At 41.4% G+C, this 27,868-nt stretch overlaps 1 protein-coding gene across 1 annotated transcript; it reads left to right on the top strand.

Moving 5' to 3' along the window:
- Nucleotides 1–856: 856 nt before the first annotated feature.
- On the top strand, nucleotides 857–27,868 carry LOC127672119 (methyl-CpG-binding domain protein 3-like 2B). The gene is made up of 3 exons (XM_052167320.1): nucleotides 857–932; nucleotides 6,586–6,735; nucleotides 27,114–27,868. The coding sequence occupies exons 1-3, from the start codon at nucleotides 857–859 to the stop codon at nucleotides 27,866–27,868; spliced, it is 981 nt and encodes a 326-aa protein (XP_052023280.1).

The following is a 27,868-nucleotide window of genomic DNA, read 5'->3' on the forward strand; positions in this document are numbered from 1 at the left end:
GATTTTAGTAAGGCTTACAAGATTAGGTGTTAGTTGTTGCACCCAGAAATTGAGTTACCATTGTTTCTGAATTAAGTTTGTGTTGTTCTCCTTCATGGCTGCTCATCTCGGGATAAGAGAGAAAGGTCAGAAGGGATAAGTTACCATGAGGAAAGATAGCCACCTTCCTGACTCCCCAAACCAGAGTCTGCTTATTATACATCAAGTAAACCAGTAGGATGGGGCCAGAGAGAGTATAAGTAACAAACCAACAGATCACCTGTACAAACCAGCGCTATTGGGCAACATCTAAACCATGACAGCTTTCCCATACCAAAATGCATCTTAACTGCACTAACAGCCAAGAGACAAAACCCAGCACAAGTACAGACTCCAAACTCTGCTGCAGCAGTGATGAGCCCTGAAGTGCCTGCCAGCTTTCTTCCTTTCCACTGGAGAGCAAATCACAAAAGAGTTGGAAGCTTTGTTGTCTACTGTCAAAAGACAGAGTGAATGTGAAAGCTCTTAGGCTTTGCTGGGTTAGTCATATTCAGTGAACTTTAAACATCATACTAAATTTGTTTTATGTGAATTCATATCCAGACCAGGAATCTATGTATTGTAATTATGGTGTTAAGCAAGACATATGCCTGCTCAGCTGACACTTAGCAAGGTCTTATGAGACAAATCCATCCCTCTTTCTCATTCCCTCAGTTATTTTGATAGACACCATGACTATTTTGTGTTATTTTGCTATCCAATGTGTCAGAGAAATATTTGTCCAAGAACTATTTAAGATAGCTTTTCTTGGTTGTAATCATTTTATTAGTTCAAAATAAAAATACTGACTTATAAAAAAAATCTTGTTCTTCCAAACATGTACGATTCCATGAATTCACTTATCATTCATTTCCAAGCAAAGAGAGCCTTACTTTCTCTCGACAATGCCTGCGGTAGGTTCTAATCACTATATTCCCAACGTCTCCCCTTGGGTTTCCTGAAATCCTCCTGATGTTTTTCACGTGTGTACCTACTACTTTGAAGTCAAGGGATTGAGTCTCTGTGTGTGTGGCCTTTCCTTCAGTCTCTGCTCTATACTTTGTCTCCACGTTTGTTCCAGTGAGTATTTTGTTCCCCTTTCTGGGAGGGTCCAAAGTGCCCACACTTTGGTCTTCCTTCTTCTTGAGCTTCGTATGGTATCTTCCAATTGTATCTTAGGTATTCGGGAGTTTGGGACTAATATCCACTTATCACGGAGTGCATATCATGTGTGATTGGGTTGTGATGGTGCACAACGGTAGGATTTGCTGAAGTCCGCAGAGGCACGAGGATCATGAGTTTGAGGCCAGCCTGGGACTATCGATGCTGGTTAGCTGGATCTAAGAAATTAGCAGTGATTAAGAAGAGACCAGCATCATTGAGGCGAAATCTTCTGGGAAGTGTTTTCTGAGAGCACAGAGGCTGTGTTCCAGAGATAGCCAAGGTTGTACCTTTTGCGGTGGCTGAACTTAGTAATGTGTAAGAGTCACTTAGGTGGTACTGGCTTTGAAGGCATGAAGGAGTCATGAAGAGCACCTGAGGTTCGGCACTGTGAGAGGCCATGGAAGGCTGTTGGTGAAGATACAGCTTCACTTGCAGTTGAAAGCCCAGGACGGTCATGCAGAGAAGTTGAGGCTTGACACCATGAAGAGAGCCTGTGAGAAGCTATTGGTGAAGCCTAGTTACAGCAGAAGATAGCAGTGTTTTGGAGATGCCAGTGCCATAAGATGACCACCAAGAGCAGCAGCAGAAGTGGAGTACAGGCAGCTGGAGCCTAGAAGACAAGGTGTGTGCTACAAAGGGCAGAGCTGGAGAAGTGACCCAAGCCCTTGGAGGAGCCCAGAAGATCGTGAGTGGATCCCAGACATTGGACAGTTGGAGTGACTTTGCTTTTGATTGTGACTGTGCCCTGATATTTTTCCCTCTTGAAGTAAGAAGTATTTTAGTGGAACCCACAATTAAGAGACTTTGAATTTCTAAAAGGCTTTGAATTTAAAAAAAAATTATTGGATATTTTAAAGGGATTGAACTTTTAATATGTAAAGACTGTGGGACTTTTAACATTATTTAGATCTTGAGGATTGTATTATTCAGGGTTTCTATTCCTGTACAAACATCATGACCAAGAAGCAAGTTGTGAAGGAAAGGGGTTTATTGAGCTTACACTTCCACACTGCTGTTCATCACTAAAGAAAGTCAGGACTGGAACTCAAGCAGGTCAGGAAGCAGGAGATGATGCAGAGGCCACAGAGGGATGTTTCTTACTGGCTTGCTTCCTCTGGCTTACTCAGCCTGCTCTCTTATAGACCCCAAGAACCCCAGCCCAGGGATGGCAGCACCCACAAGGGGGCCTCCCGCCTTGATCACTAATCGAGAAAATGTCCCACAGCTGGATCTCATGAAGGCACTTGCCCAACTGAAGCTCCTTTTTCTGTAGTAACTCCAGCCTGTGTCAAGTTGACACACAAAGTCAGCCAGTACACTGATGAATAAGAAAGTAAGGGTTAAGGCTTAATAGTGATGTGTTTGTCTGTCAAGTAGACAAGGGGCCAATTGTACTGGCTGGTTTTGTGTGTCAACTTGACACAGGCTGGAATTATTACAGAAAAAGGAGCCACAACAAACATTGCATTGAACTGGAAGCCTAGACTTTCCCCTGATTATTTTGGGCTTCTAAAACCTTAAACCAACAGGCTAGAGAGGAATAACAATGTTAGGATCCAGATTACCATGAGAAATTTGACTGTCTCTCCACAATGGAGGTGAGCAGGATTATGTCTGGAGTACAGGAGATCCCTTAGGGCATCTCTTAGTACTACCAAGTCCTGGGATTAAAGTCCATGGGAAACTACAACACCCTGATCCAAGCAGGATGGCAAAGGGCACAGACCCTTCAAGAATGAAGGTATGGGTCAATTCTCCAGGAAAAGAGCCAAGACCTACTAAGTTGTTTGCCTAAAGTGAAGGAAATACAGAAAGGGTAGTAAAGGAAGGTAGTTATAAATTCCAGCTAAGGACATGTAACTAGTTGCAGAAATGAGGATTATAAAGTAATATGAATGCTTCTGTGTTACTTTGTTAAGAATACATTTGTCGGGGCTGGAGAGATGGCTCAGCGGTTAAGAGCACTGACTGCTCTGCCAGAGGTTCTGAGTTCAATTCCCAGCAACCACATGGTGGCTCACAACCATCTATAATGGGGTCCGATGCACTCTTCTATGTGTGTCTCAAGATAGCTGCAGTGTGTAAAAATGGGTTTTGCTTTCCAAAGTTGTAGTTATGCTCTAATATTGCAAGAGAAAGTTAAAAATTACAGTTAACAACTGCCAGTGTACCATTGACTGCAGTTTGCAGTCTGATTGAAGGTTCACAATTCTTTTTTCTTTTTTTTTTTTTTTTTTTTTTTTTTTTGATTTGGTTTTTTCAAGACAGGTTTTCTCTGTATAGCCCTGGCTGTCCTGGAACTCACTCTAGACCAGGCTGGCCTCAAACTCAGAAATCCGCCAGTGTGTCTGCCTCCTAGAGTGCTGGGATTAGAGGCGTGTGCCACCACCGCCCGGCTGAAGGTTCACAATTCTTAACTCACCCATATTTTGTTATTAAGGTAATTTCAAGAGTGATAAAAGTTAAAAACAGCTGTGGCCAGTATAGGCCTGTTGCTACTTTTTCACAAGTTTACTGGATACAGTGGTAGAAGCAAAATTTAACACCCCCCCAAGATTAAAAAGGAGATATCAGTGGGAATTTGTTTGATATCAAACAGGCTCCTTTAGAAATGTTTCAAATATTTGTAGATAAGACTACTAAAAACAGCTAGTAAAATTTTTCCAGGAACCCTCAAATTACACGTTCCTTTTGTTATTTGACCCTCATACAATGGGGTCTGGTAGTAGGCTGCTGCCCTGCAGGACAAACAGGTGTTGGGCCTGGCCTTGGACAATAGGCTCAGATTAGAAAATATTTACATTCGAGTCAATGCAAAGCTCAGAGCTGCCTCCTTGGAAGCTTGTGAGGTACTGCTTTTGACTTGCAAACCCTACCTAGAGAGTTTCAGGCCAAAACAACATTCTTGACAGATCTATCCAGGTGTGGTTCAAAACATAGTTCAAACTTAAGATCTATGAAAAGTTAATAAGGCTATGTAGAACTTATGAAGGCATTGAAATCTGGCCTGCCTACATGTGACCTCCTTTTGGGGAGACCCCCACTCCATTCTCAGGATAGCGTACACCCAAGGAAACAAGAGAGACCGACTTGATGCAAGCGCATGGGGTAGTTTATTATCAGAGCTCTGGGCCGACACGTATCTCACACAGGAGACAGAGGAGTCGACCCTGAGGCTCAAAGGTTAGGGGTTTATATAGGAGAAGTCAGGGGGGTTGGTTAGGGAGGTTGTCAGGGGGGGTTGGCACAGTTACACATGATTTGCTGATTCAAACATTGGCGGGGGATTCTGGCAGGGAAGGTGGGGGTTTTTTGTTTGTTTGTTTCTTTGTTTGTTTGTTTTTTCACATACGTGCATATCCGGCCATCAGCAATGTAGGAGGGTAGTTTATTTTTTTTAGCAGGAAGGTCACTTTGACATTAGTAAACTGCATCCAAGGGACAGGAGACAGGAGACTCCAGTCCAGATGGTATATGACCTATAGGAGATTGCCCAGGATGCCCCTTATCTTTTATGGCTGGTCTGTTTGTGGAATGACTCAACCACAACCTTGCTTCAAGGCTCTAAGTCTGCTTACTGCCTCAACTATAGATTCTGAAGAGTCCCAACTCCCTTCACCTACTCCATACAAAATTATTATGGATTTAAGAGGTTGTTTTTTTCTTTGCATCCTGATAATTGTAAAAAGCATTTGCTTCTAATGAGCTAATTTTAAAGAACCAATAGAGCAATTTCATTAGAAAGTTTTTCCTCAAAGAATGGCTGATAGCCTTACCTTATGTGAGAAAAAATGTTTTGTCTCTACTTCAACACAAAAAGCTAGGATTTTAAATCTTTCAGTATATATTATTCACAGAAATTTATTACAAGCCTTTGTTCTTAACAATGGGCTTTAAAATTTTTTAAGCTTACCACAGGAGGACTTAAACCTCTGTTCTCAAGGTGGATGCAAATTAACTAGTGAAAGACAAATAACTTTACAGATAGTAGAGAAGGCTACTGTGATCAGTTGTTTATGTTATGTGTTCACAACAATTCCTTGGTAAAGAGAGCATTAATGTAGAGTCACCCTTTATCATCTCCAAATAAAGTTTCAACATAAAGCTATTGATATGTTAATAAAATATTATAAGATAAAATCATAAAAGCTTTTTTTTTTTTTTTTGGTTTTTTGGATTTTGGGTTTTTTCAAGACAGGGTTTCTCTGTGTAGCCCGGGCTGCCCTGGAACTCACTCTGTAGACCAGGCTGGCCTCAAACTCAGAAGTCTGCCTGCCTCTGCCTCCCAAAGTGCTGGGATTACAGGCATGCACCATCACCCGCCCCGCTCATAAAAACATTTTAAAAAGAATGTATTAAGAACCTGATGAAACATTTGTTCCTTATTTAAAATGGCAATAAAATTAGTCATTGCAGAGTGTTGATATTTGGCCTATTGCATGGCAATCCTTGTAGCCAAAATTGATAACTATTATCCAAAAGATAATTGTTAAAATTTACTTCTATGCATGCCTTTATATTTTCCTATAGATTTATGCATGCATCCCATAAAGAATGCATCTACTGTACTTATAAACAGCTCTTCTATGGGAGAGAAGCACCTGTAATTGGATCACATCTTTATTCTTTTGAGTTTCCCCCTGCTTCAGCACAGATATTTCAATTGGATGCTGTAGCCGCTATTTTTAAAATGGTAAAAATCAAGCTTTTAATTTGTATACTGATAGCCTATATATATATATATATATATATATATATATATATATATATATATATATATATATATATATATATATATCATGGCTTACAATTGCTTGAAATTGCTCCTTTTTAGATACTGATAATTCATAAATTTTACAATTATTTATGCAAATACAAATCAAGTTTTAAATAAAAGGTACTGTTCTTTTAAATGACTGTCCTCTGGAAACTTAAGAGTTCATGCAGGTGCTAGAGAGATAACTCAATAGTCATCAGAAAGAGTGTTGACTGCTCTTTCTAAGGTCATGAGTTCAAATTCCAGCACCAACACGGTAGCTCACAAACATCTATAATTGTGTGAAGCCATACCGGACCCTCTCTAACAGCCCAGAGGGCTGGCAGGGCAAAGGTCCTAAATAAAACAAAGAAGAGCGTCTCCCCATGAACTGCCAGTTGAAGGGAAGTTCTGAGATAACCATGGGATGCTCCAGACTCTGCAAACATCAGATGTCTCCACCAGACGGCCCTTATCTCTTCCTGCTGAAACTGCCAAGAATGCCCCTCTCTCCTTTGTTCTTGCCTCGAGGTGAGCTCGTCCTCTGAAAGCTTAAAACCTGTGTACCCCTGAAAATTAAATGAGACCTCGACAATTAAACCCCCCTTTGCCTGGTCTCCTTTCTCTCCCCCACCTTTGACCCTCAGGTAGCACCAGTTGGGAACCCTCAATAACTGGACCTGCTGGACGGGTCATAGTGGCGCCTGAACAGGGACCCAAAGAATGTCAACTACCGGAAACCCTGGAAAAAGGAGGACCCCGCAGACTGCATCGCTCGTGTGTTGCTGGAGGGGCAGGTAAGTGGCCAAACATTGTCTTCCGATTGTCATAGGGAAACAATTATTAAACGAGGCTAAAGAGGCTTGTTTCGTAGGAGGAATCAAGCATTAATTCAGGGAGAGAGGACTAAGAGTTAAGAAAAAAGGATTTAATCAAGTTCTTTTATTTTGTCGATGATAAATGTCATTGGTTAATTTTAAGTGGACCTGATATTCACCCACTAACTTGAGATAAGGGTGGTAAGGAAATTAATAAGATTCTGAAAACCGGTAAACCAGTGTCTGATACATTCTTTAGTTAGTGGGGGCTCATTCAGAGTGCGAACGAGGACCCTGACTACAACAGCTTTTGTTGGTCGCTGAATATTGCCTCCACCCTTTGTCTCCGGCAGCTTCAATGACCTCGCTTTACCCTAAAAAAGAATTCTCCAAAACCTTCCTCAGCTGTTCCCTCGGCTTCTCTTTATTCTCCTCTCCGAAAGGGACCATCCACTGCTGATATGCCATTAAGTTAAGAGACCCCCAGGGAGAAAGCCAACATGGAGTAGAAAAGCTGCAGAGAGCAAGTAGCCCTCTGAAAGGAGCTACGAGGAACAAATGGTCACTCTAACTTCAAGATTTATTTCAAAGACAAATGCCTAGAAAAAGCCAGAGCCAAAACAAGCCCCTTGATTTTAACATTTTAGAAGAATTAAAGTCCGCAGTCACAGCCTATGGGTGGACTGCTCCCTTCACTTTGGCACTTAGAATCTTCTGCTGAGGGGTGGCTGACACCTGAGGAATTTATCCAGCTGGCCCAAGCTGAGCTTTCTCTGAGAGAGAAATTTTTCTTTGGAAGTCAGAGGCTGCTGAGAGAGAACAAAAGCAAAAACCGCTCACGGGCAGCATGTAAGACCTGGACTGCAGAGAAATTCCTGGGCTCTCCTCCCCTCCCACCTCTCTCCACAGCTGTGTGTGTTCACTTAGGCATCCCTCTTCCCCCTTGTTAAATCTTAAACAAGAGAAAAAGCAGGTTTCAGAAAAGCAGTTTTCCTATGTGTAGGACACAGTATCAAAAAAAAAAAAATGGTTGGAAGCTATTTCAAAACTCTCCTGGTGAGTACAGGAAAACGGCAGATGGTTTTGTTTTCTCTCTGAAACCTACTGGAGATCTCCTTAGTTCGGGTTAAGATATTTGGATCTGTTTGTGACATCAAGTTCCCTTGTTGTCTGTCGTTTGTCTTTGGTGCACCAAAACTTGTTCATGTGTGTCAATTTGTGTTGTCCATTGTTTTGTTTGGCTGAATGATTGGTTGTTTTTATGTTTTATGTAAAAAAAAAAAGTGGTAAAAAGGTGTTATCTTGCTGGCAGTCCTGCCAATTGCAGTTTACACAGAGGAGGCTAATTTGAGGTGCCTCACATTTTAAGGTAGGAGTCAAACACAGCTGGAGAAAAAGCTGCTTCTTTAAGAGCCAGCAGCCAGACAAGTGGAAATGGTTAATTCTCCTAGAAAAATTTCTATCATGATGATGATTGGGTTCAAAGTGCTTTATTCCCCTGAAGTTACAGCTAGAAAAAAAAAAAATATATATATATATATATATATATATATATATATATATATATATATATATATATATATATTTGGTTTAAATTTATTTATGAGATTTGTATGATCGCTTCATTTTTATTTTTAATTGGTCTTAATGGTATAAGGTTTTACATATCTTGACTATAGAGTTATAAATTAATTGGTTATGATTAAAAAGGTATAGGGTTATTAAGAAAAGGTTAGTTTAAAACTGGTGATTCAGTGTCAGAGCCATCTTAACTAGCTACATGTGGCATGATGCAACACAGGAAATACAGGCCTCTAAGATGCTTCTAAATTGGCATGGTGTTTTGTGTGAATCTTGGCCTGGAGATTGGACTTATAAAAAATAAGATTTAAAATAATGTCTCTTCAATAAGTTACACTGTCATACATTCAAACACAAGATAATGGACAAACTTTGCAATATGAAAATAATGTGTTTGCCATTAATTTTAAGGAGAAAAGATTGTTTAAAACTGGGTTTTGCTTTCAAAAAGTTGTAGTTATACTTTGATATTACAGGTCCCTTTTGTAATTTGACCTCCATACAATGGGGTCTGGTTACAGGCTACTCCTTGCAGGACCGGTGGGTGTAGGTCTGGCCTTAGAGATAACAAACTCAGATCAGGAGGTTTACATTTGAGTTATACAAAGCTCAGAGCTGCCTCAAAGCTGCTCAAAGCTGCAGAGGCTTGAGAGATGCAGTTTTGTCTTGCAGGCCTCACTTAGAGAGATTCTGGCCAAAAGAACATTTTTAATAGATTCATACAGATGTGGTCCAAAATAAAGTTCAAACTTAGATCTGTAAAAGGTAATAAAGCTATGTAAAAATTATGAAGGCATTAAAATTTGGCCTGCCTACTACATACAAAACTATTATAGATTTTAAAAGATGTTTTTTGCTTTGTGGATATTGATAATTATAAAAGCATTTACTTCTAACTTTAAAGGAGCATAAGCTAACTTTAAAAAACCAATAAAAGATTTTCATTAGAAAGTTATTCCTCAAGAAATGGCTTGCTCTTAACAATGGGCTTTTAAATTTTTTAAGAAAATGATTTTCAAAAGGTGTTAAGGTAAATTTTTTGGCTAAGACACTGCTTTAAGTTTGCCATTTAAGCCTCTGATGTTCTCAAGATAGATGCAAATTAAATACTGAGAGACATAACTTAGAGAAAGCTACCGTAAGTATTTGTCAACAGTTTATGATATATGCTCACTTCCATTCCTTCACAAAGAGAACATTAATATAAAATCTCTCCAAATAAGGTTTTGACATCCTCCAATAAAGATCTGATGTAATAATAAAGTGTTACAAAATAAAATCATAAAAATATTTTTAAAAGAAATGTTTTAAGAGCATGATGAAATGTTTGTTCCTTATTTTAAACAGCAATCAAATTATTATTAATTGTTAATCTATTACATGACAAGCCTTTTTGACAAAATTAATAATTATTATCTAAAAGATAAATTGTTAAAAGTTTGCCTCTATAAATGTTTTTATATTGTTATAGATTTTACATGCATCCTATAAAAATGCATCTACTATGGGAGTAAAGCTCATATAATTAGATCACATGTTTATTCTTTTGAGTGTCCCCTTGCTTCAGCACAGATAATTGAATTGGGTGCTGTAGCTGTTCTTTTCAAAATGTTAAAAATCAAACTTTTGATTTATATATTAATAATATACATATATAGCTCATGGCTTAAAATTCCTTAAAATTGTTTCTTTTTAATGCTACTAATTCTTAACTTTTACAATTATTTATACAAATACAATTCAAAAAATTAATCAAAAAATATACATACGACTATTGACAGCTTTTCAAGCTTTCTAGTTATAACTGTTTTAACATAAGAAACAAAATATAAAATAAAATTAGTCATTACATATGTTATTTTTTAATACTAAATGTTCTAAATCAGATTAAAACAAATATTATAACTGATTATTATAGTCAGTCATTGAGATGTCTTATTAACAATTTAATATTAGTCATATTACTGAGATTCCTCATAATTTGCAAAGACAAGATATTATAGAACAAGCCCATAGAACTTTACAAGAATATTTTTATAATAAAAGAGGGGAGAATCACATCTCTATATACCCTCAAAAAAAAAATTAAAATTTTAATGCTAGGGATCACTCTGAGTGTAGAGAGGAGGGCATGCTTGTGTTTTTTCTGCAGGATGCCAAAGGAACATGCTAGCTGCCAGAGTATGCTAATGCTGAGACAAAGAGTGATGCTGATTATAATCATTGAAAATGGCCACAGCCCTCAACACCTTTGGATGCTTCTTACTAATGCTGATACCACAGATAACTATGGACTCAACATCCCTCTTTGCATGGCAATTTTATTTAGCTGAAGATTAAACAAATTATAAACAGATCAAAGGGGAGATATTGGCTACTGCTGATTACCCCCCTTCAGGGTGTCAAAAGGCCATATATTTAAATTTTACAGATTTCAAGTGTAGAGCAGATAGAATGTGGCCTGCCATTTATTTTCTTTAAGACATCCACAGGCATTGCCTCCCTTGTTACCTCGCAACAGAATCGACAACAATATTATTTACTTAGTGCTGCCATTGATAAGGACCTGGCCGAACTCAGAGATGGTTTAGCCAATTTAAAAGATTCTGTTGCCTCCTTATCAGAAGTAGTATTACAAAATAGGAAAGGACTTGATCTGCTCTTCCTACAATAGGGAGGACTTTGCGCAGCCTTAAGGGAAGAATGCTGTGTTTATGTGGACAAGACAGGACTGGTAGATGACAGTCTGAGGAGAGTAAAAGAGAGTTTAGAGAAACACAAAAGAGAACGAGAACAGCAGGAGTCTTGGTATAAAAATTGGTTCTCCTCGTCCCCATGGCTTTCCACCCTACTACCTTCTATTCTAGGACCCTTCATAGGGTTATTACTGTTAATCTCCTTTGGTCCCTGGGCTTTTCAATGATTAACCTGCTTCATTAAATCACAAATAGATTCCACCCTACCCAAGAATTATGTCTCAGTACAGTATCATCCACTGGACACCGGAAATGATGGACCCCGAGAGACAAGACAGCTCAGCAGAAACAACCGCAGTACCCACCACGGAGAGGCTCAATTTCAATAAGCACCTTTAATGAGGCTCTGTTTGGCTTCCACTTATTCATCCCTGGGCTCTTCTGGAGGGGGAGCTAACCCAAGGTAGCCATCTTAAGGAAGGGCAACTTCCTCTATTCCCTGACCAACCTAAGACACGGGGCTTTGAGGATGACAAGGTAACCCTATGACGGGTAAGGCTGGGGATAGGGAGGTCGATCCTAAGACAGAGACGGCTACACAGTCTGGCCCCCTTGCCCAGTATTTCTGCCCAGACCTTACCACTTCTAATATAAGGAAAGGGAGGAAATGTGGGAAGCCATAATGGACCCTCACTAACAGCCCAGAGGGCTGGCAGGGCAAAGGTCCTGAGTAAAACAAAGAAGAGCCCCCCCCCCCCCTGAACTGCCAGGTGAAGGGAAGTTCTGAGATAACCACAGGATGCTCCAGACTCTGCAAACATCAGATGTCTTCACCAGATGGCCCTTATCTCTTCCTGCTGAAACTGCCAAGAATACCCCTCCCTCCTTTGTTCTTTCCTCGAGGTAAGCTCTTCCTCTGAAAGCTTAAAACCTGTGTACCCTGGAAAATTAAACGAGACCTCGACAATTGAACCCCCCTTTGACTGGTCTCCTTTCTCTCTCCCCCTTTTGACCCTCAGGTAGCACCCCTTCGGAACCCTGAATAACTGGACCTACTGGACGGGTCATGTAATGAGATCTGACACCCTCTTCTGGTGTGTCTGAAGACAGCCACAGTATACTTATATGTAATAAATTAATAAATCTTTTAAAAGGAGCTCATCCTAGATTGCCTGGACAAGACCCCTTAAGGCAAGGCCACAAGATATTTCTATCCAAGACAGACTATAGGCCTTACATAGAAACAATTGGCCATATAATCATATTCTTTACATCATCAAAATAGTAATGGCTTGAGAATAATTTTATTTTTTTTAGAAAATGTGCACATCAAATTGTAAAGACTTGCTTTAGGCGTCCTCGATTTCTACCTGTACCACATAATGGTGTTAATTCTAGAGGATTATTTGTTAATAAATTAGTACAAATAAATGGTAACTCATATTTCTGATTTTAGAAAGTTAAAATATGTGCATGTGACTAATGATACATTTTCAGGCTTTCTGGTTGCATGTGCTCTAACAGGAAAAGCAACTAAAAATGCTACGTTTATTTTCTATGCTTGCACAGATATTGCCTACATTATTGTCTATCCTTGGTGTTCCAGCTTAGATTAAAACAGATAGTGGAAACCAGGCAGTGGGGGCGCATGCCTTTAATCCCAGCACTTGGTAAGGGAACCACGGGAAAGTACTACAAACCAGAAAGCAGGTTTCATCTACTAAACTTCCCACATCTGGAAGCTGTTTTTCTGTGCATCTGAAGGATCCCCAGGAAGCTGGAGTGTTCTAAGGCGAGGCTTTTGGGAGATAACTAAACCCTGAAGGCTCTGACTTCATGAATGGTTAAATCCATTGATGGGATTGATGGGGGCGGCGGCGGCGGCGGCAGTGCAGCAGTGGCTGGTCCTGCTGAAGGGCCATCAGCAGTGGAACCAAGGTGACACAGGGTCCAGTTAGGCCCTGCGCCCACGACCACTAACCTTCGCTGACCAGCCGGGTGGCAAGCAGCTGCGGTTTAAGGCGCCTTTCACTGCACGGAAGCCACTTCAGAACTCGGCTTCCCACCAGTCAGGAGAGGCTCATCTCCATCTTGGTATCGGACTCCAGAGATCGGACAGACTGAGGTACACAAACATAATCCAAGGCCAGGACCTCGGGGGTCTGAGCCCAACGGGCGTTGGCCTGCACCCAGGCCTGGTCTGTTCGGGGGGCCATCGGGGTGCCAACCCAGCCAGGAGGTTTTTTGCCCGGGCCTGCGCGCGCCGCCATTTTGCCTTCAGGAGGACAGAGAGCTCTGGCGGGCAGACTCGTAACAGGCATAGCCTGAGGCTAACAAAGCGGGGGTCTAGGCCCCAAAAGGCACAGGACTGACCCCAAGAACTGGGCGGCTTGCTGGGCCATCTGTGAGTCAACCCGCCAAGGAGGTTGTTAGCACAGCAGACTCTCCCTGCGCTTTCAGTGAGCACGGGCGCGCACGCCCGCCATCCGGGTCACCTGGCGGACCCAATTAACAGTCATAGCCCTAGGGGAACTTTGCTGGGACCTTGGCCTCCCAGGCTTTTGCCTGGACTCAGGGCCTGGGCGGCCATGCTAACCTTGTGTGTGCCAGCCCGGTTGGGGGAACGGCTGCCCAGCGGAGTGAGCAGAACACAGGGGAGGTCACAGCAGCATACACCGTTGGCGCTGCCTGGGGGTGCACACGGGCTCCATCTGGTCCACAGACACAATCTGGGGCAAGGCCTCAGGCGGAAGCCCTCAGCTCAACTCTCTCCGCTTCCGGATCCAGATCAGCCTGGGTGGCCGCACCACGTCTCCAGGTCCGTCAAGAGGCTAGCAGGGCTTCCGGGCGGCTAGCTGGGAGAAGTCAGTGTGCTCCAGTGAATCCAGCGGGCCCCGGCGTCTGATCAGCCTGGGCAGTAGCACCCTGTCTACAGGCAGTGCAGGGGGTAAGCTGTGCACCAGAGGCCAACCGGGAAGGGGCAGCTTGCACAGGTGAGTCCAGCACTGACAAGACAAACTTAACACCAGTGAGAACTAGATGGCAAAAGGTAAACGCAGGAACGTCACTAACAGAAATCAAGGCAATATGGCAACATCTGAACCCAATTCTCCTCTACCAGCACGTCCTGGATACCCCATCACACCAGTAAAACAAGATTTGGATTTAAAATCACTGGTCATGATGCTGGTACAGGAACACATGAAGGACATACTTAAAGAAATTCAGGAGAAAATGGATCAAAAGTTAGAAGCCCTTGCAAGGGAAACACAAAAATCATTGAAAGAAATCCAGGAGAATACAAAAGCCAACAAGGAGGAAACGCAAAAAACAGTTAAAGAAATACAGGAGAACTTTGGTCAACAGGCTGTGGTCATGAAAGAGGAAGCACAAAAATCTCTTAAAGAATTACAGGAAAGCACAAACAAGCAAGTGAAGGAGCTAAGCAAAACCATCCAGGATCTAAAATCAGAAGTAGAAACAACTAAGAAAACTCAAATGGAGACAACTTTGGAGATAGAAAGCCTTGGGAAGAAATCAGGGGACAGAGATGCAAATATCAACAACAGAATACAAGAGATAGAAGAAAGAATCTCAGATGCTGAAGATTCCATAGAAACCATGGACTCAAAAGTTAAAGAAAACGCAAAATGCAAAAAGCTTGTAACCCAAAATATCCAGGAAATCCAGGACACAATGAGAAGACCAAACCTAAGGATTATAGGCATAGATGAGAGTGAAGATTTACAACTTAAAGGGCCAGCAAATATCTTCAATAAAATTATGGAAGAAAACTTCCCTAACCTAAACAGAGAGATGCCCATGAATATACAAGAAGCCTACAGAACTCCAAACAGACTGGACCAGAACAGAAATACTTCCCGTCACATAATAATCAAAACACCAAATGTTCTAAACAAACAAAGAATATTAAAGGCAGTAAGAGAAAAAGGCCAAGTAACATATAAAGGAAGACCTATCAGAATCACAGCAGACTTTTCACCTGAGACTATGAAGGCTAGAAGGTCCTGGGCAGATCTCATGCAGACTCTAAGAGAACACAAATGCCAACCAAAACTACTATATCCAGCAAAACTCTCAATCACCATAGATGGAGAAACTAAGATATTTCATGACAAAACCAAGTTTACCCAATATCTATCCACAAACCCAGCCCTAAAAAGGATAATAGGAGGACAACACCAATACAAGGAGGGAAACTTCACCCTGGAAAAAGCAAGATAGTAACCTTTCATCAAACCCAAAAGAAGTTAAGCAATCAAATTTAAAAAATAACGTCAAAAATGATAGGAAGTAACAATCACTATTCCTTAATATCTCTTAACATCAATGGACTTAATGACCCAATAAAAAGACACAGACTAACTGACTGGATACGTAAACAGGACCCTACATTTTGCTGCTTACAGGAAACACACCTCAGGGTCAAAGACAAACACTACCTTAGAGTAAAAGGCTGGAAGACAATTTTACAAGCAAATGGTCTCAGGAAACAAGCTGGAGTAGCCATTTGAATATCAGATAAAATTGACTTTCAACCCAAAGTCATCAAAAGAGACTCTGAGGGACACTTCTTGCTGGTCAAAGGAAAAATACAACAAGAAGAACTCTCAATCCTGAACATCTATGCTCCAAATGCAAGGGCACCCTCTTTCGTAAAAGAAACTTTATTAAAACTCAAAGCACACATTGCACCTAACACAATAATTGTGGGTGACTTCAACACTGCACTTTCCTCAATGGACCGATCAGGAAAACAGAAACTAAACAGGGACACAATGAAACTAATTGAAGCTTTGGACCAATTAGAGTTAACAGAGATATATATAGAACATTCTATCCTAAAACAAAAGAATATACCTTTTTCTCAGCACCTCATGGTACCTTCTCCAAAATCGACCATATAATTCGTCACAAGACAGACCTCAACAAATATAAGAAGATCGAACTAATCCCATGCCTCCTATCTGATCACTATGGAGTAAAAGTGGTCTTCAATAGCAACAGACACAACAGAAAACCCACATACACGTGGAAACTGAACAATACTCTACTCAATGATACCTTGGTCAAGGAAGAAATAAAGAAAGAAATTAAAGACTTTTTAGAACACAATGAAAATGAAAACACAACATACCCAAATCTAGGGGACACAATGAAAGCAGTGCTAAGAGGAAAACTCATAGCCCTGAGTGCCTCCAAAAAGAAAATGGAGAGAGCATACATTACCAGCTTAATGACACACCTGAAAGCCCTAGAACAAAAAGAAGCTATTTCACCCAGGAGGAGTAGAAGGCAGGAAATCATCAAACTCAGGGCCGAAATCAATCAAGTAGAAACAAAGAGAACCATACAAAAAATGAACAAAACCAGGAGCTGGTTCTTTGAGAAAATCAACAAGATAGATAAACCCTTAGCCAGACTGACCAAAGGGCACAGAGAAAGTATCCAAATTAACAAACTTAGAAATGAAAAGGGAGATATAACAATGGAAACTGAGGAAATCCAAAAAATCATCAGATCCTACTACAAGAGCCTGTACTCAACACAACTGGAGAATCTGGAGGAAATGGACAATTTCCTTGACAGATACCAAATACCAAAATTAAATCAGGACCAACTAGACCATCTAAACAGTCCCATAATGCCTAAAGAAATAGAAGGAGTCATAGAAAGTCTTCCAACCAAAAAAAGCACAGGACCAGATGGTTTCAGTGCAGAATTCTACCAGACCTTCAAAGAAGAGTTAACACCAATACTCTTCAAACTATTCCACAAAATAGAAACAGAAGGAGCACTACCCAATTCCTTCTAGAAAGCCACAATTGCGCTGATACCAAAGCCACACAAAGATCCAACAAAGAAAGAGAACTTCAGACCAATTTCCCTTATGAACATCGATGCAAAAATACTCAATAAAATTCTTGCCAACTGAATCCAAGAACACATCAAAACGATCATCCACCATGATCAAGTAGGCTTTATCCCGGGAATGCAGGGTTGGTTCAATATACAGAAATCCATCAATACAATCCACTACATAAACAAACTCAAAGAACAAAACCACATGGTCATTTCATTGGATGCTGAAAAAGCATTTGACAAAATTCAGCATCCTTTTATGCTTAAAGTCTTGGAGAGAACAGGAATTCAAGGCCCATACCTAAACATAGTAAAAGCAATATACAGCAAACCGGTAGCCAGCATCAAACTAAATGGAGAGAAACTTGAAGCAATCCCACTGAAATCAGGGACCAGACAAGGCTGCCCACTTTCTTCTTATCGTTTCAATATTGTACTTGAGGTACTAGCTCAGGCAATTCGACAACATAAGGAGGTCAAAGGGATACAAATCGGAAAGGAAGAAGTCAAACTATCATTATTTGCAGACGACATGATAGTCTACCTAAGTGACCCAAAAAACTCCACTAGAGAGCTCCTACAGCTGATAAACAACTTCAGCAAAGTGGCAGGTTATAAAATCAACTCAAGCAAATCAGTGGCCTTCCTATACTCAAAGGATAAGCAGGCTGAGAAAGAAATTAGGGAAATGACCCCCTTCACAATAGCCACAAACAGTATAAAGTATCTTGGGGTGACTCTTACCAAACATGTGAAAGATCTGTATGACAAGAACTTCAAGACTCTGAAAAAGGAAATGGAAGAAGACCTCAAAAAATGGGAAAACCTCCCAGGCTCATGGATCGGTAGAAACAATATAGATAAAATGGCCATTTTGCCAAAAGCAATATACAGATTCAATGCAATACCCATCAAAATCCCAACTCAATTCTTCACAGAGTTAGAAAGAGCAATTATCAAATTCATCTGGAACAACAAAAATCCCAGGATAGCTAAAACTATTCTCAGCAACAAAAGAAAATCTGGGGGAATCAGTATCCCTGACCTCAAGCAATACTACAGAGCAATAGTGTTAAAAACTGCATGGTATTGGTACAGTGACAGGCAGGAGGATCAATGGAACAGGATTGAAGATCCAGAAATGAACCCACACACCTATGGCCACTTGATCCTCGACGAAGAGGCTGAAAACATCCAATGGAAAAAAGATAGCCTTTTCAACAAATGGTGCTGGTTCAACTGGAGGTCAGCATGCAGAAGAATGCGAATTGATCCATCCTTGTCTCCTTGTACTAAGCTCAAATCCAAATGGATCAAGGACCTCCACATAAAGCCAGACACTCTGAAGCTAATAGAAAAGAAACTGGGGAAGACCCTTGAGGACATCGGTACAGGGAGAAAGTTTCTGAACAGAACACTAATAGCGTATGCTCTAAGAGCAAGAATTGACAAATGGGACCGCATAAAATTACAAAGTTTCTGTAAGGCAAAGGATACCATCAAGAGTACAAATCGGCAACCAACAAATTGGGAAAAGATCTTCACCAATCCTACATCAGATAGAGGGCTAATATCCAATATATATAAAGAACTCAAGAAGTTAGACTCCAGAAAACTGAACAACCCTATTAAAAAATGGGGTACAGAGTTAAACAAAGAATTCTCACCCGAAGAACTTCAGATGGCGGAGAAGCATCTTTAAAAATGCTCAACTTCATTAGTCATTAGGGAAATGCAAATCAAAACAACACTGAGATTTCATCTTACACCAGTCAGAATGGCCAAGATTAAAAATTCAGGAGACAGCAGGTGTTGGAGAGGGTGTGGAGAAAGAGGAACACTCCTCCACTGCTGGTGGGGTTGCAAATTGGTACAACCACTCTGGAAAGCAGTCTGGCGGTTCCTCAGAAAACTGGGCACCTCACTTCCAGAAGATCCTGCTATACCACTCCTGGGCATATACCCAGAGGACTCCCCACCATGTAATAAGGATACATGCTCTACTATGTTCATAGCAGCCCTATTTATAACTGCCAGATGCTGGAAAGAACCCAGGTATCCCTCAACAGAAGAGTGGATGCAAAAAATGTGGTATATCTACACAATGGAGTACTATTCAGCCATTAGAAACAATGAATTCATGACATTCTTAGGCAAATGGATGGAGCTAGAGAACATCATACTAAGTGAGGTAACCCAGACTCAAAAGGTGAATCATGGTATGCACTCACTAATAAGTGGTTATTAACCTAGAAAACTGGAATACCCAAAACATAATCCACACATCAAATGAGGTACAAGAAGAAAGGAGGAGTGGCCCCTGGTTCGGGAAAGACTCAGTGAAACAGTAATCGGCAAAACCAGAACGGGGAAGTGGGAAGGGGTGGGTGGGAGGACAGGGAGAGAAGGGGGCTTACGGGACTTTCGGGGAGTGGGGGGGGCTAGAAAAGGGGAAATCATTTGAAATGTAAATAAATTATATCGAATTAAAAAAATCCATTGATGGATTCCAGACTTAAAAACCCATTAGAAGAGGCAGAAACTTTGGGAGGTAGGGTCCAGTCAGAAGTGGCAGCATGTCCGGGAAGGATATGTTCTGCTCCTAATCCTGTATCCCCACTCCTTCCTCCCACCCATCCCCCCTTCCCTCCTCTCCTCTCCCTTCTCCTCCCCCACCCTCATGGCACTATGAAGCATCTTTGCTGCACCATGACCATAATGTTCTGCCCCACTGCAGATCAACAGAGCTGACTGACCAGGCAATGGGATTGAAGCCACACTCCAAATCAAATCTTCTCTCCCCTACACGGTTTTTCTCAGTATTTTGTCACAGAAACTGGAAACTAGTACACTGACCCAGTCTATGATTATTTGTTACAGTACCCCAGTAAAATTAAAGAAATGGGAAAATATTTGAACAAAAGTCTCACTGCGCACATGCAAGTCAAAGCCAAGGCTTGGTACTGCTTCCCTTCTATTGCTACATCTATATAGGAAAGAGAAAGTAATAAAATCAAAGTGTCTGAGACCCTAAAAACCCCTCTACTGATGATGGACACACAAAATGCCACTGGGATTTGAGCATGCAATTTAATAGTTTCTTATCATTTTAATGAAGTACCTTCAAGTGATATAAGACCAACTTATAGGTGGTATTATTTACCCAAATAAAACAAAAGCCTGTGTTCACACAAAAGCAAGCACAAAAAAAAAATGTGTGCAACAGCTTCTATCATCTCGCCCAAAACTGGAAAGAACCCCCAATAGCCCTCAACTAGAAAGAGCTAAGCAAATGAGGTCATTTTAATGTACTCTTGTACTTTAAAATGGGTCGATCAATTGAGTAATAGCAAGGTTTGATTCCTGAAGGAGCTCTCAGATGTTCTTACATCTGGAACACAACCTCCACATCTGGAAGGATGTCCTAAGAATGCTGACAACCATAGAAAGGACCAAAACGCTGAGCAGTGGTGGCACACACCTTTAATCCGAGAACTGGGGAGGCAGAGGCTGGCGGATTTGTGAGTTCAAGGCCATTCTGGTTTACATTGTGAGTTCCAGGACAGCTATACAGGAAAACCCTGTCTCAAACATACCAAAAAAAGAAAGAAAGAAAGAAAGAAAGAAAGAAAGAAAGAAAGAAAGAAAGAAAGAAAGAAAGAAAGAAAGAAACAAAGAAAGAAAGAAAGAAAAGAAAACAAAAGAAAAGAAAAGAAAGAAAGTTCAGGAATGTGCTATGTAGACTAGTATAATGAGGAAGGAAGGAAAGAAAGAAAGAAAGAAAGAAAGAAAGAAAGAAAGAAAGAAAGAAAGAAAGAAAGAAAGAAAGAAAGAAAGAAAGGAAGGAAGGAAGGAAGGAAGGAAGGAAGGAAGGAAGAAAGAAAGAAAGAAAGAAAGAAAGAAAGAAAGAAAGAAAGAAAGAAAGAAAGAAAGAAAGAAAGAAAGAAAGAAAGAAAGAAAGAAAGATCCAAAAAGAGATTTGGTTTGTTGAAAAGAAGTTGACCACAGGTGGCCAGAAGGAATCTCTGAGATTCTGTCTAATGCAGTTTCAGAAAAGATGATGTCCATGGGGTGTTGGTTTAAGGAAGTCAATTTTAGTCCCTTGTTGTACTTGCAGTGTCCCGTGAGCATTGATATGAAGTGAATGGCCTGACAAGATGGTGAAGTTCATAGCTATGAGGTATCAGGAAGAGAAGCAACAAGCCAGGAATACTGCTATGAAGCCCATGCCCGTGCTGGGAGACAAGGATCAGATTTATCTTCACTGAGTATTCCCCCGTTAATGTCAACTCGGAAATGGGTCTCACCACTACTCTTCCGAACTTGCTCCAGAAAGATTTTCTCATAGTCTTTTTGGGGGGTAGATAGGGGGTGGGGTTCAAGACAGTGTTTCTCTGTATAGCCCTGGCTGTCCTGAAACTCATTCTGTAGATAAAGCTGGTCTTGAACTCAGAGATCCATCTGCCTCTGCCTCCCAAGTGCTGGGATTACAGGCGGTCACCACCATGACCCAGCTTGTTTTGTTTTGATTTGTATTGTTTGAGAAAGTGTCTCGGCTTGGTGGTGGTGGCACACACCTGTAATCCCAGCACTCTGGGAGGCAGAGGCAAGCAGATCTCTGAGTTCGAGGCCAGCCTGGTCTACAGAGGGAGTTCCAGGACAGCCAAGGCTATACAGAGAAACCCTGTCTCAAAAAAAAAAAAAAAAAAAAAAACAGAGAGGGGGGAGTGGGAGAGGGAGAGAGGGAGAGAGAAAGTGTCTCAATACATAGCTAGGGATGTTCAGGAATGTTGCTATGTAGACCAGTCTGACCTCTCATAATCTTTTTTTTTTAATATTTTTATTTTCTATATTCTTTGTTTACATTCCAAATGATTTCCCCTTTCCCGGATCCCCCCCTCCCCATATGTCCCATAAACTTTCTTCTCTCCATTCATTCTCCAATGATTTAGATTTCTTTCTTTTTTTTTTTTTTTGGATCATATTTGTGTTTCTTTTTTTTTTCCCGATATATTTTTTATTTACATTTCAAATGATTTCCCCTTTTCTAGCCCCCTACTCCGCGAAAGTCCCGCAAACCCCGTTCTCTCCCCCCGTCCTCCCATCCACCCCTTCCCACTTCCCCGTTCTGGTTTTGCCAAATACTGCTTCACTGAGTCTTTCCAGAACAGGGGGCCACTCTTCCTTTCTTCTTATACCTCATTTGATGTGTGGATTATGTTTTGGGTATTCCAGTTTTCTAGGTTAATAACCACTTATTACTGAGTGCATACCATGATTCACCTTTTGAGACTGGGTTACCTCACTTAGTATGATGTTCTCTAGCTCCATCCATTTGCCTAAGAATTTCATGAATTCATTGTTTCTTTTTTTTTATTCGATATAATTTATTTACATTTCAAATGATTTCCCTTTTCTAGCCCCCCCCACTCCCCGAAAGTCCCGTAAGCCCCCTTCTCTTCCCCTGTCCTCCCACCCACCCCTTCCCACTTCCCCGTTCTGGTTTTGCCGAACACTGTTTCACTGAGTCTTTCCAGAACCAGGGGCCACTCCTCCTTTCTTCTTGTACCTCATTTGATGTGTGGATTATGTTTTGGGTATTCCAGTTTTCTAGGTTAATATCCACTTATTAGTGAGTGCATACCATGATTCACCTTTTGAGTCTGGGTTACCTCACTTAGTATGATGTTCTCTAGCTCCATCCATTTGCCTAAGAATGTCATGAATTCATTGTTTCTAATGGCTGAATAGTACTCCATTGTGTAGATATACCACATTTTTTGCATCCACTCTTCTGTTGAGGGATACCTGGCTTCTTTCCAGCATCTGGCAATTATAAATAGGGCTGCTATGAACATAGTGAAGCATGTATCCTTATTACATGGTGGGGAATCCTCTGGGTATATGCCCAGGAGTGGTATAGCAGGATCTTCTGATAATCTTATTGGTAGAGAAATTTAAATCTTGTTCTTCCAAACCTTTTGGAGATGGGACAGCAGAGGGTTAAGATATAGCTGCTAGAGTTTCCCGGTATCATGGCAGATGCGCAAGGGATCTGATTTTAGTAAGGCTTACAAGATTAGGTTTTAGTTGTTGCACCCAGAAATTGAGTTACCATTGTTTCTGAATTAAGTTTGTGTTGTTTTCCTTCATGGCTGCTCATCTCGGAATAAGAGAGAAAGGTCAGAAGGGATAAGTTACCATGAAGAAAGATAGCCATCACCCTGACTCCCCAAACCAGAGTCTGCATATTATACATCAAGTAAACCAGTAGGATGAGGCCAGAGAGAGTGCAAGTAACAAACCAACAGATCACCTGTACAAGCCAGTGCTATTGGGCAACATCTAAACCATGACAGCTTTCCCATACCAAAATGCATCTTAACTGCACTGACAGCCAAAAGACAAAACCCAGCACAAGTACAGACTCCAAACTCTGCTGCAGCAGTGATGAGCCCTGAAGTGCCTGCCAGCTTTCTTCCTTTCCACTGGAGAGCAAATCACAAAAGAGTTGGAAGCTTTGTTGTCTACTGTCAAAAGACAGAGTGAATGTGAAAGCTCTTAGGCTTTGCTGGGTTAGTCATATTGAGTGAACTTTAAACATCATACTAAATTTGTTTTATGTGAATTCATATCCAGACCAGGAATCTATATACTGTAATTATGGTGTTAAACAAGACATATGCCTGCTCAGCTGCCACTTAGGGAGGTCTTATGAGACAAATCCATCCCTCTTTCTCATTCCCTCAGTTATTTTGATAGACACCATGACTATTTTGTGTTATATTGCTATCCAATGTGTCAGAGAAATATTTGTCCAAGAACTATTTAAGAGAGCTTTTCTTGGTTGTAATCATTTTATTAGTTCACAAATAAAAATACTGACTTATAAAAAAAATCTTGTTCTTCCAAACATGTACGATTCCATGAATTCACTTATCATTCATTTCCAAGCAAAGAGAGCCTTACTTTCTCTCGACAATGCCTGCGGTAGGTTCTAATCACTATATTCCCAACGTCTCCCCTTGGGTTTCCTGAAATCCTCCTGATGTTTTTCACGTGTGTACCTACTACTTTGAAGTCAAGGGATTGAGTCTCTGTGTGTGTGGCCTTTCCTTCAGTCTCTGCTCTATACTTTGTCTCCACGTTTGTTCCAGTGAGTATTTTGTTCCCCTTTCTGGGAGGGTCCAAAGTGCCCACACTTTGGTCTTCCTTCTTCTTGAGCTTCGTATGGTATCTTCCAATTGTATCTTAGGTATTCGGGAGTTTGGGACTAATATCCACTTATCAGGGAGTGCATATCATGTGTGATTGGGTTGTGATGATGCACAACAGTAGGATTTGCTGAAGTCCTCAGAGGCACGAGGATCATGAGTTTGAGGCCAGCCTGGGACTATCGATGCTGGTTAGCTGGAGCTAAGAAATTAGCAGTGATTAAGAAGAGACCAGCATCATTGAGGAGAAATCTTCTGGGAAGTGTTTTCTGAGAGCACAGAGGCTGTGTCCAGAGATAGCCAAGGTTGTACCTTGTGCTGTGGCTGAACTTGGTAATGTGTAAGAGTCACCTAGGTGGTACTGGCTTTGAAGGCATGAAGGAGTCATGAAGAGCACCTGAGGTTCGGCACTGTGAGAGGCCATGGAAGGCTATTGGTGAAGATACAGCTTCACTTGCAGTTGAAAGCCCAGGACTGAAGGGGTCATGCAGAGAAGTTGAGGCTTGACACCATGAAGAGAGCCTGTGAGAAGCTATTGGTGAAGCCTAGTTACAGCAGAAGATAGCAGTGTTTTGGAGATGCCAGTGCCATAAGATGACCACCAAGAACAGCAGCAGCAGTGAAGTACAGGCAGCTGGAGCCTAGAAGACAAGGTGTGTGCTACAAAGGGCAGAGCTGGAGAAGTGACCCAAGCCCTTGGAGGAGCCCTGAAGATCGTGAATGGATCCCAGAAATTGGACAGTTGGAGTGACTTTGCTTTTGATTTTGACTGTGCCCTGATATTTTTCCCTCTTGAAGTAAGAAGTATTTTAGTGGAACCCACAATTAAGAGACTTTGAATTTCTAAAGGGCTTTGAATTAAAAAAAAAAAGTATTGGATATTTTAAGGGATTGAACTTTTAACATGTAAAGACTGTGGGACTTTTAACGTTATTTATATCTTGAGGATTGTATTATTCAGGGTTTCTATTCCTGTACAAACATCATGACCAAGAAACAAGTTGTGAAGGAAAGGGGTTTATTGAGCTTACACTTCCACACTGCTGTTCATCACTAAAGGAAGTCAGGACTGGAACTCAAGCAGGTCAGGAAGCAGGAGCTGATGAGAGGCCATAGAGGGATGTTTCTTACTGGCTTGCTTCCTCTGGCTTACTCAGCCTGCTCTCTTATAGACCCCAAGAACACCAGCCCAGGGATGGCACCACCCACAAGGGGGCCTCCCGCCTTGATCACTAATCGAGAAAATGTCCCACAGCTGGATCTCATGAAGGCACTTGCCCAACGGAAGCTCCTTTTTCTGTAGTAACTCCAGCCTGTGTCAAGTTGACACACAAAGTCAGCCAGTACACTGATGAATAAGAAAGTAAGGGTTGAGGCTTAATAGTGATGTGTTTGTCAAGTAGACAAGGGGCCAATTGTACTGGCTGGTTTTGTGTGTCAACTTGACACAGGCTGGAATTATTACAGAAAAAGGAGCCACAACAAACATTGCATTGAACTGGAAGCCTAGACTTTCCCCTGATTATTTTGGGCTTCTAAAACCTTAAACCAACAGGCTAGAGAGGAATAACAATGTTAGGATCCAGATTACCATGAGAAATTTGACTGTCTCTCCACAATGGAGGTGAGCAGGATTATGTCTGGAGTACAGGAGATCCCTTAGGGCATCTCTTAGTACTACCAAGTCCTGGGATTAAAGTCCATGGGAAACTACAACACCCTGATCCAAGCAGGATGGCAAAGGGCACAGACCCTTCAAGAATGAAGGTATGGGTCAATTCTCCAGGAAAAGAGCCAAGACCTACTAAGTTGTTTGCCTAAAGTGAAGGAAATACAGAAAGGGTAGTAAAGGAAGGTAGTTATAAATTCCAGCTAAGGACATGTAACTAGTTGCAGAAATGAGGATTATAAAGTAATATGAATGCTTCTGTGTTACTTTGTTAAGAATACATTTGTCGGGGCTGGAGAGATGGCTCAGCGGTTAAGAGCACTGACTGCTCTGCCAGAGGTTCTGAGTTCAATTCCCAGCAACCACATGGTGGCTCACAACCATCTATAATGGGGTCCGATGCACTCTTCTATGTGTGTCTCAAGATAGCTGCAGTGTACTTACCTATAAATAAAAATAAATAAATAAATCTTTAAAAAAAATAAAGAATACATTTGTCTTTCTTCCAATTCCTTTAACATCAATTGGTATTTAAGTCGAGACACTAAAAGAATGTTTCCAAGGGACATTGCCCCATTGTAAATTTACAAATGTGTTTGAAATTGTACCAGGAATAGTTATAACATGTTAGGAGTATTCATGACCTTGTTATTGTTTCATATGGACATGAGATATTATTTGTGTCAAGATGACAAGGGGTAGATTGTAATGGCTATTCCTGGTTGTCAACTTTATGATATCTGGAATGAACTACAATCCAGAATTGGAAGGCTCACATATGGTCCTAATCTGGTACCTAATCTGATGGGCTGGGAAATAACAAGTTTCTGACCTGGATCTTGGCATGGAGATCTTGAGGCATAGTGGCTATGAATCTCAGAAGATTAAGACAGAGAGATCTCTAAGTTCAAGGTCATCTGGGACAAAGCAAGTCCCAGATCCAGGCCTGGTGACACACACCTTTAATCTGTGGCACGCACCTTTAATCTGGGCCACACCTTCTGCTGGAGGCCCATATAAGGACATTGGAAGAAAGAAAATTCACTCTCACTTCTTCCTCTGCTTGCCTTGCGGGACTGAGCAACTGCTAGATCCTTGGACTTCCATTCATAGCTGCTACTGACCATTGTTGGGAGTTGGACTACAGACTTGCTACCTGCCCTGGATATATAAAGACTGTAGCCTGTTCTTCCTGTGATCCGGGTTGTGTCAGAATTCCTCACAGTCCGCCTGTCTCCGTGATCCTGTGATTCTACAATCCTGTGACCCTGAGATCTGGGGAGGATTAGGTGAGAAAGACATTGCCGGTTCCAGCAACTCAAGACTTGTCTGCATCTCTGCGGTCCTTTAGGACAAACTCTACAGTCTTGGAGAGGCCTTCAGGAAACTCAGTTTCAAGCCAGCCCGTGATAGGAAGACACACAAGAAGTATGATACCCAACAAATTACAAAAGAGAAGACAGATCCAGGTTGCCCCAAAGAAGACAAAGTCCAAACACAAAGATAGTCTTACGTCCATACTTTCTCGGAGGATGACTAGTTGCATCTTTCAACAACCTGTGACCATAATAACTTCACACCCTGAGAATAAAACCAGGTACAGGAGAGAGGAAGCTCAGCTGAAGAAACCCACACAGCTCTGTGCATTGAAGAGATTGCAGAACTATCAAGTTGGAGACAGTAAAGGAGGCCTATCATGTCCAATGAAGTTTAACATCCCCATAGAAAGAATTGCACTGGGAATGCAGGATGAAGCCAACAACCACAGTGGTATTGAGGATCTGCTCACTCCTGGAGAAGCCACCTCTGTCCAACCCCCATGCTTGGAAAAGACTGAGCAAGTGGCTCTTCAGTTGTCACCTTCTTTCTCCAGTCAAGGGGTAACAATGCCACTGCCCCTTCATCTGTCACCATCTTACTGCATTCAAGTAACTAAGGCAGACATCCTGAGACAGACCTGGAAGGTAAAGAAAGCCAGGCAGAGACTGGCAGAAGCCTTGAAGGCAGACAGGCTTGCCAGGCAGGCAGAGAACATGAGGGAGCAAAGAAGAGTGGAAAACACGCGTTGA

Source organism: Apodemus sylvaticus, chromosome 21, assembly GCF_947179515.1.
Source record: "Apodemus sylvaticus chromosome 21, mApoSyl1.1, whole genome shotgun sequence".
Taxonomy (NCBI): domain Eukaryota; kingdom Metazoa; phylum Chordata; class Mammalia; order Rodentia; family Muridae; genus Apodemus; species Apodemus sylvaticus.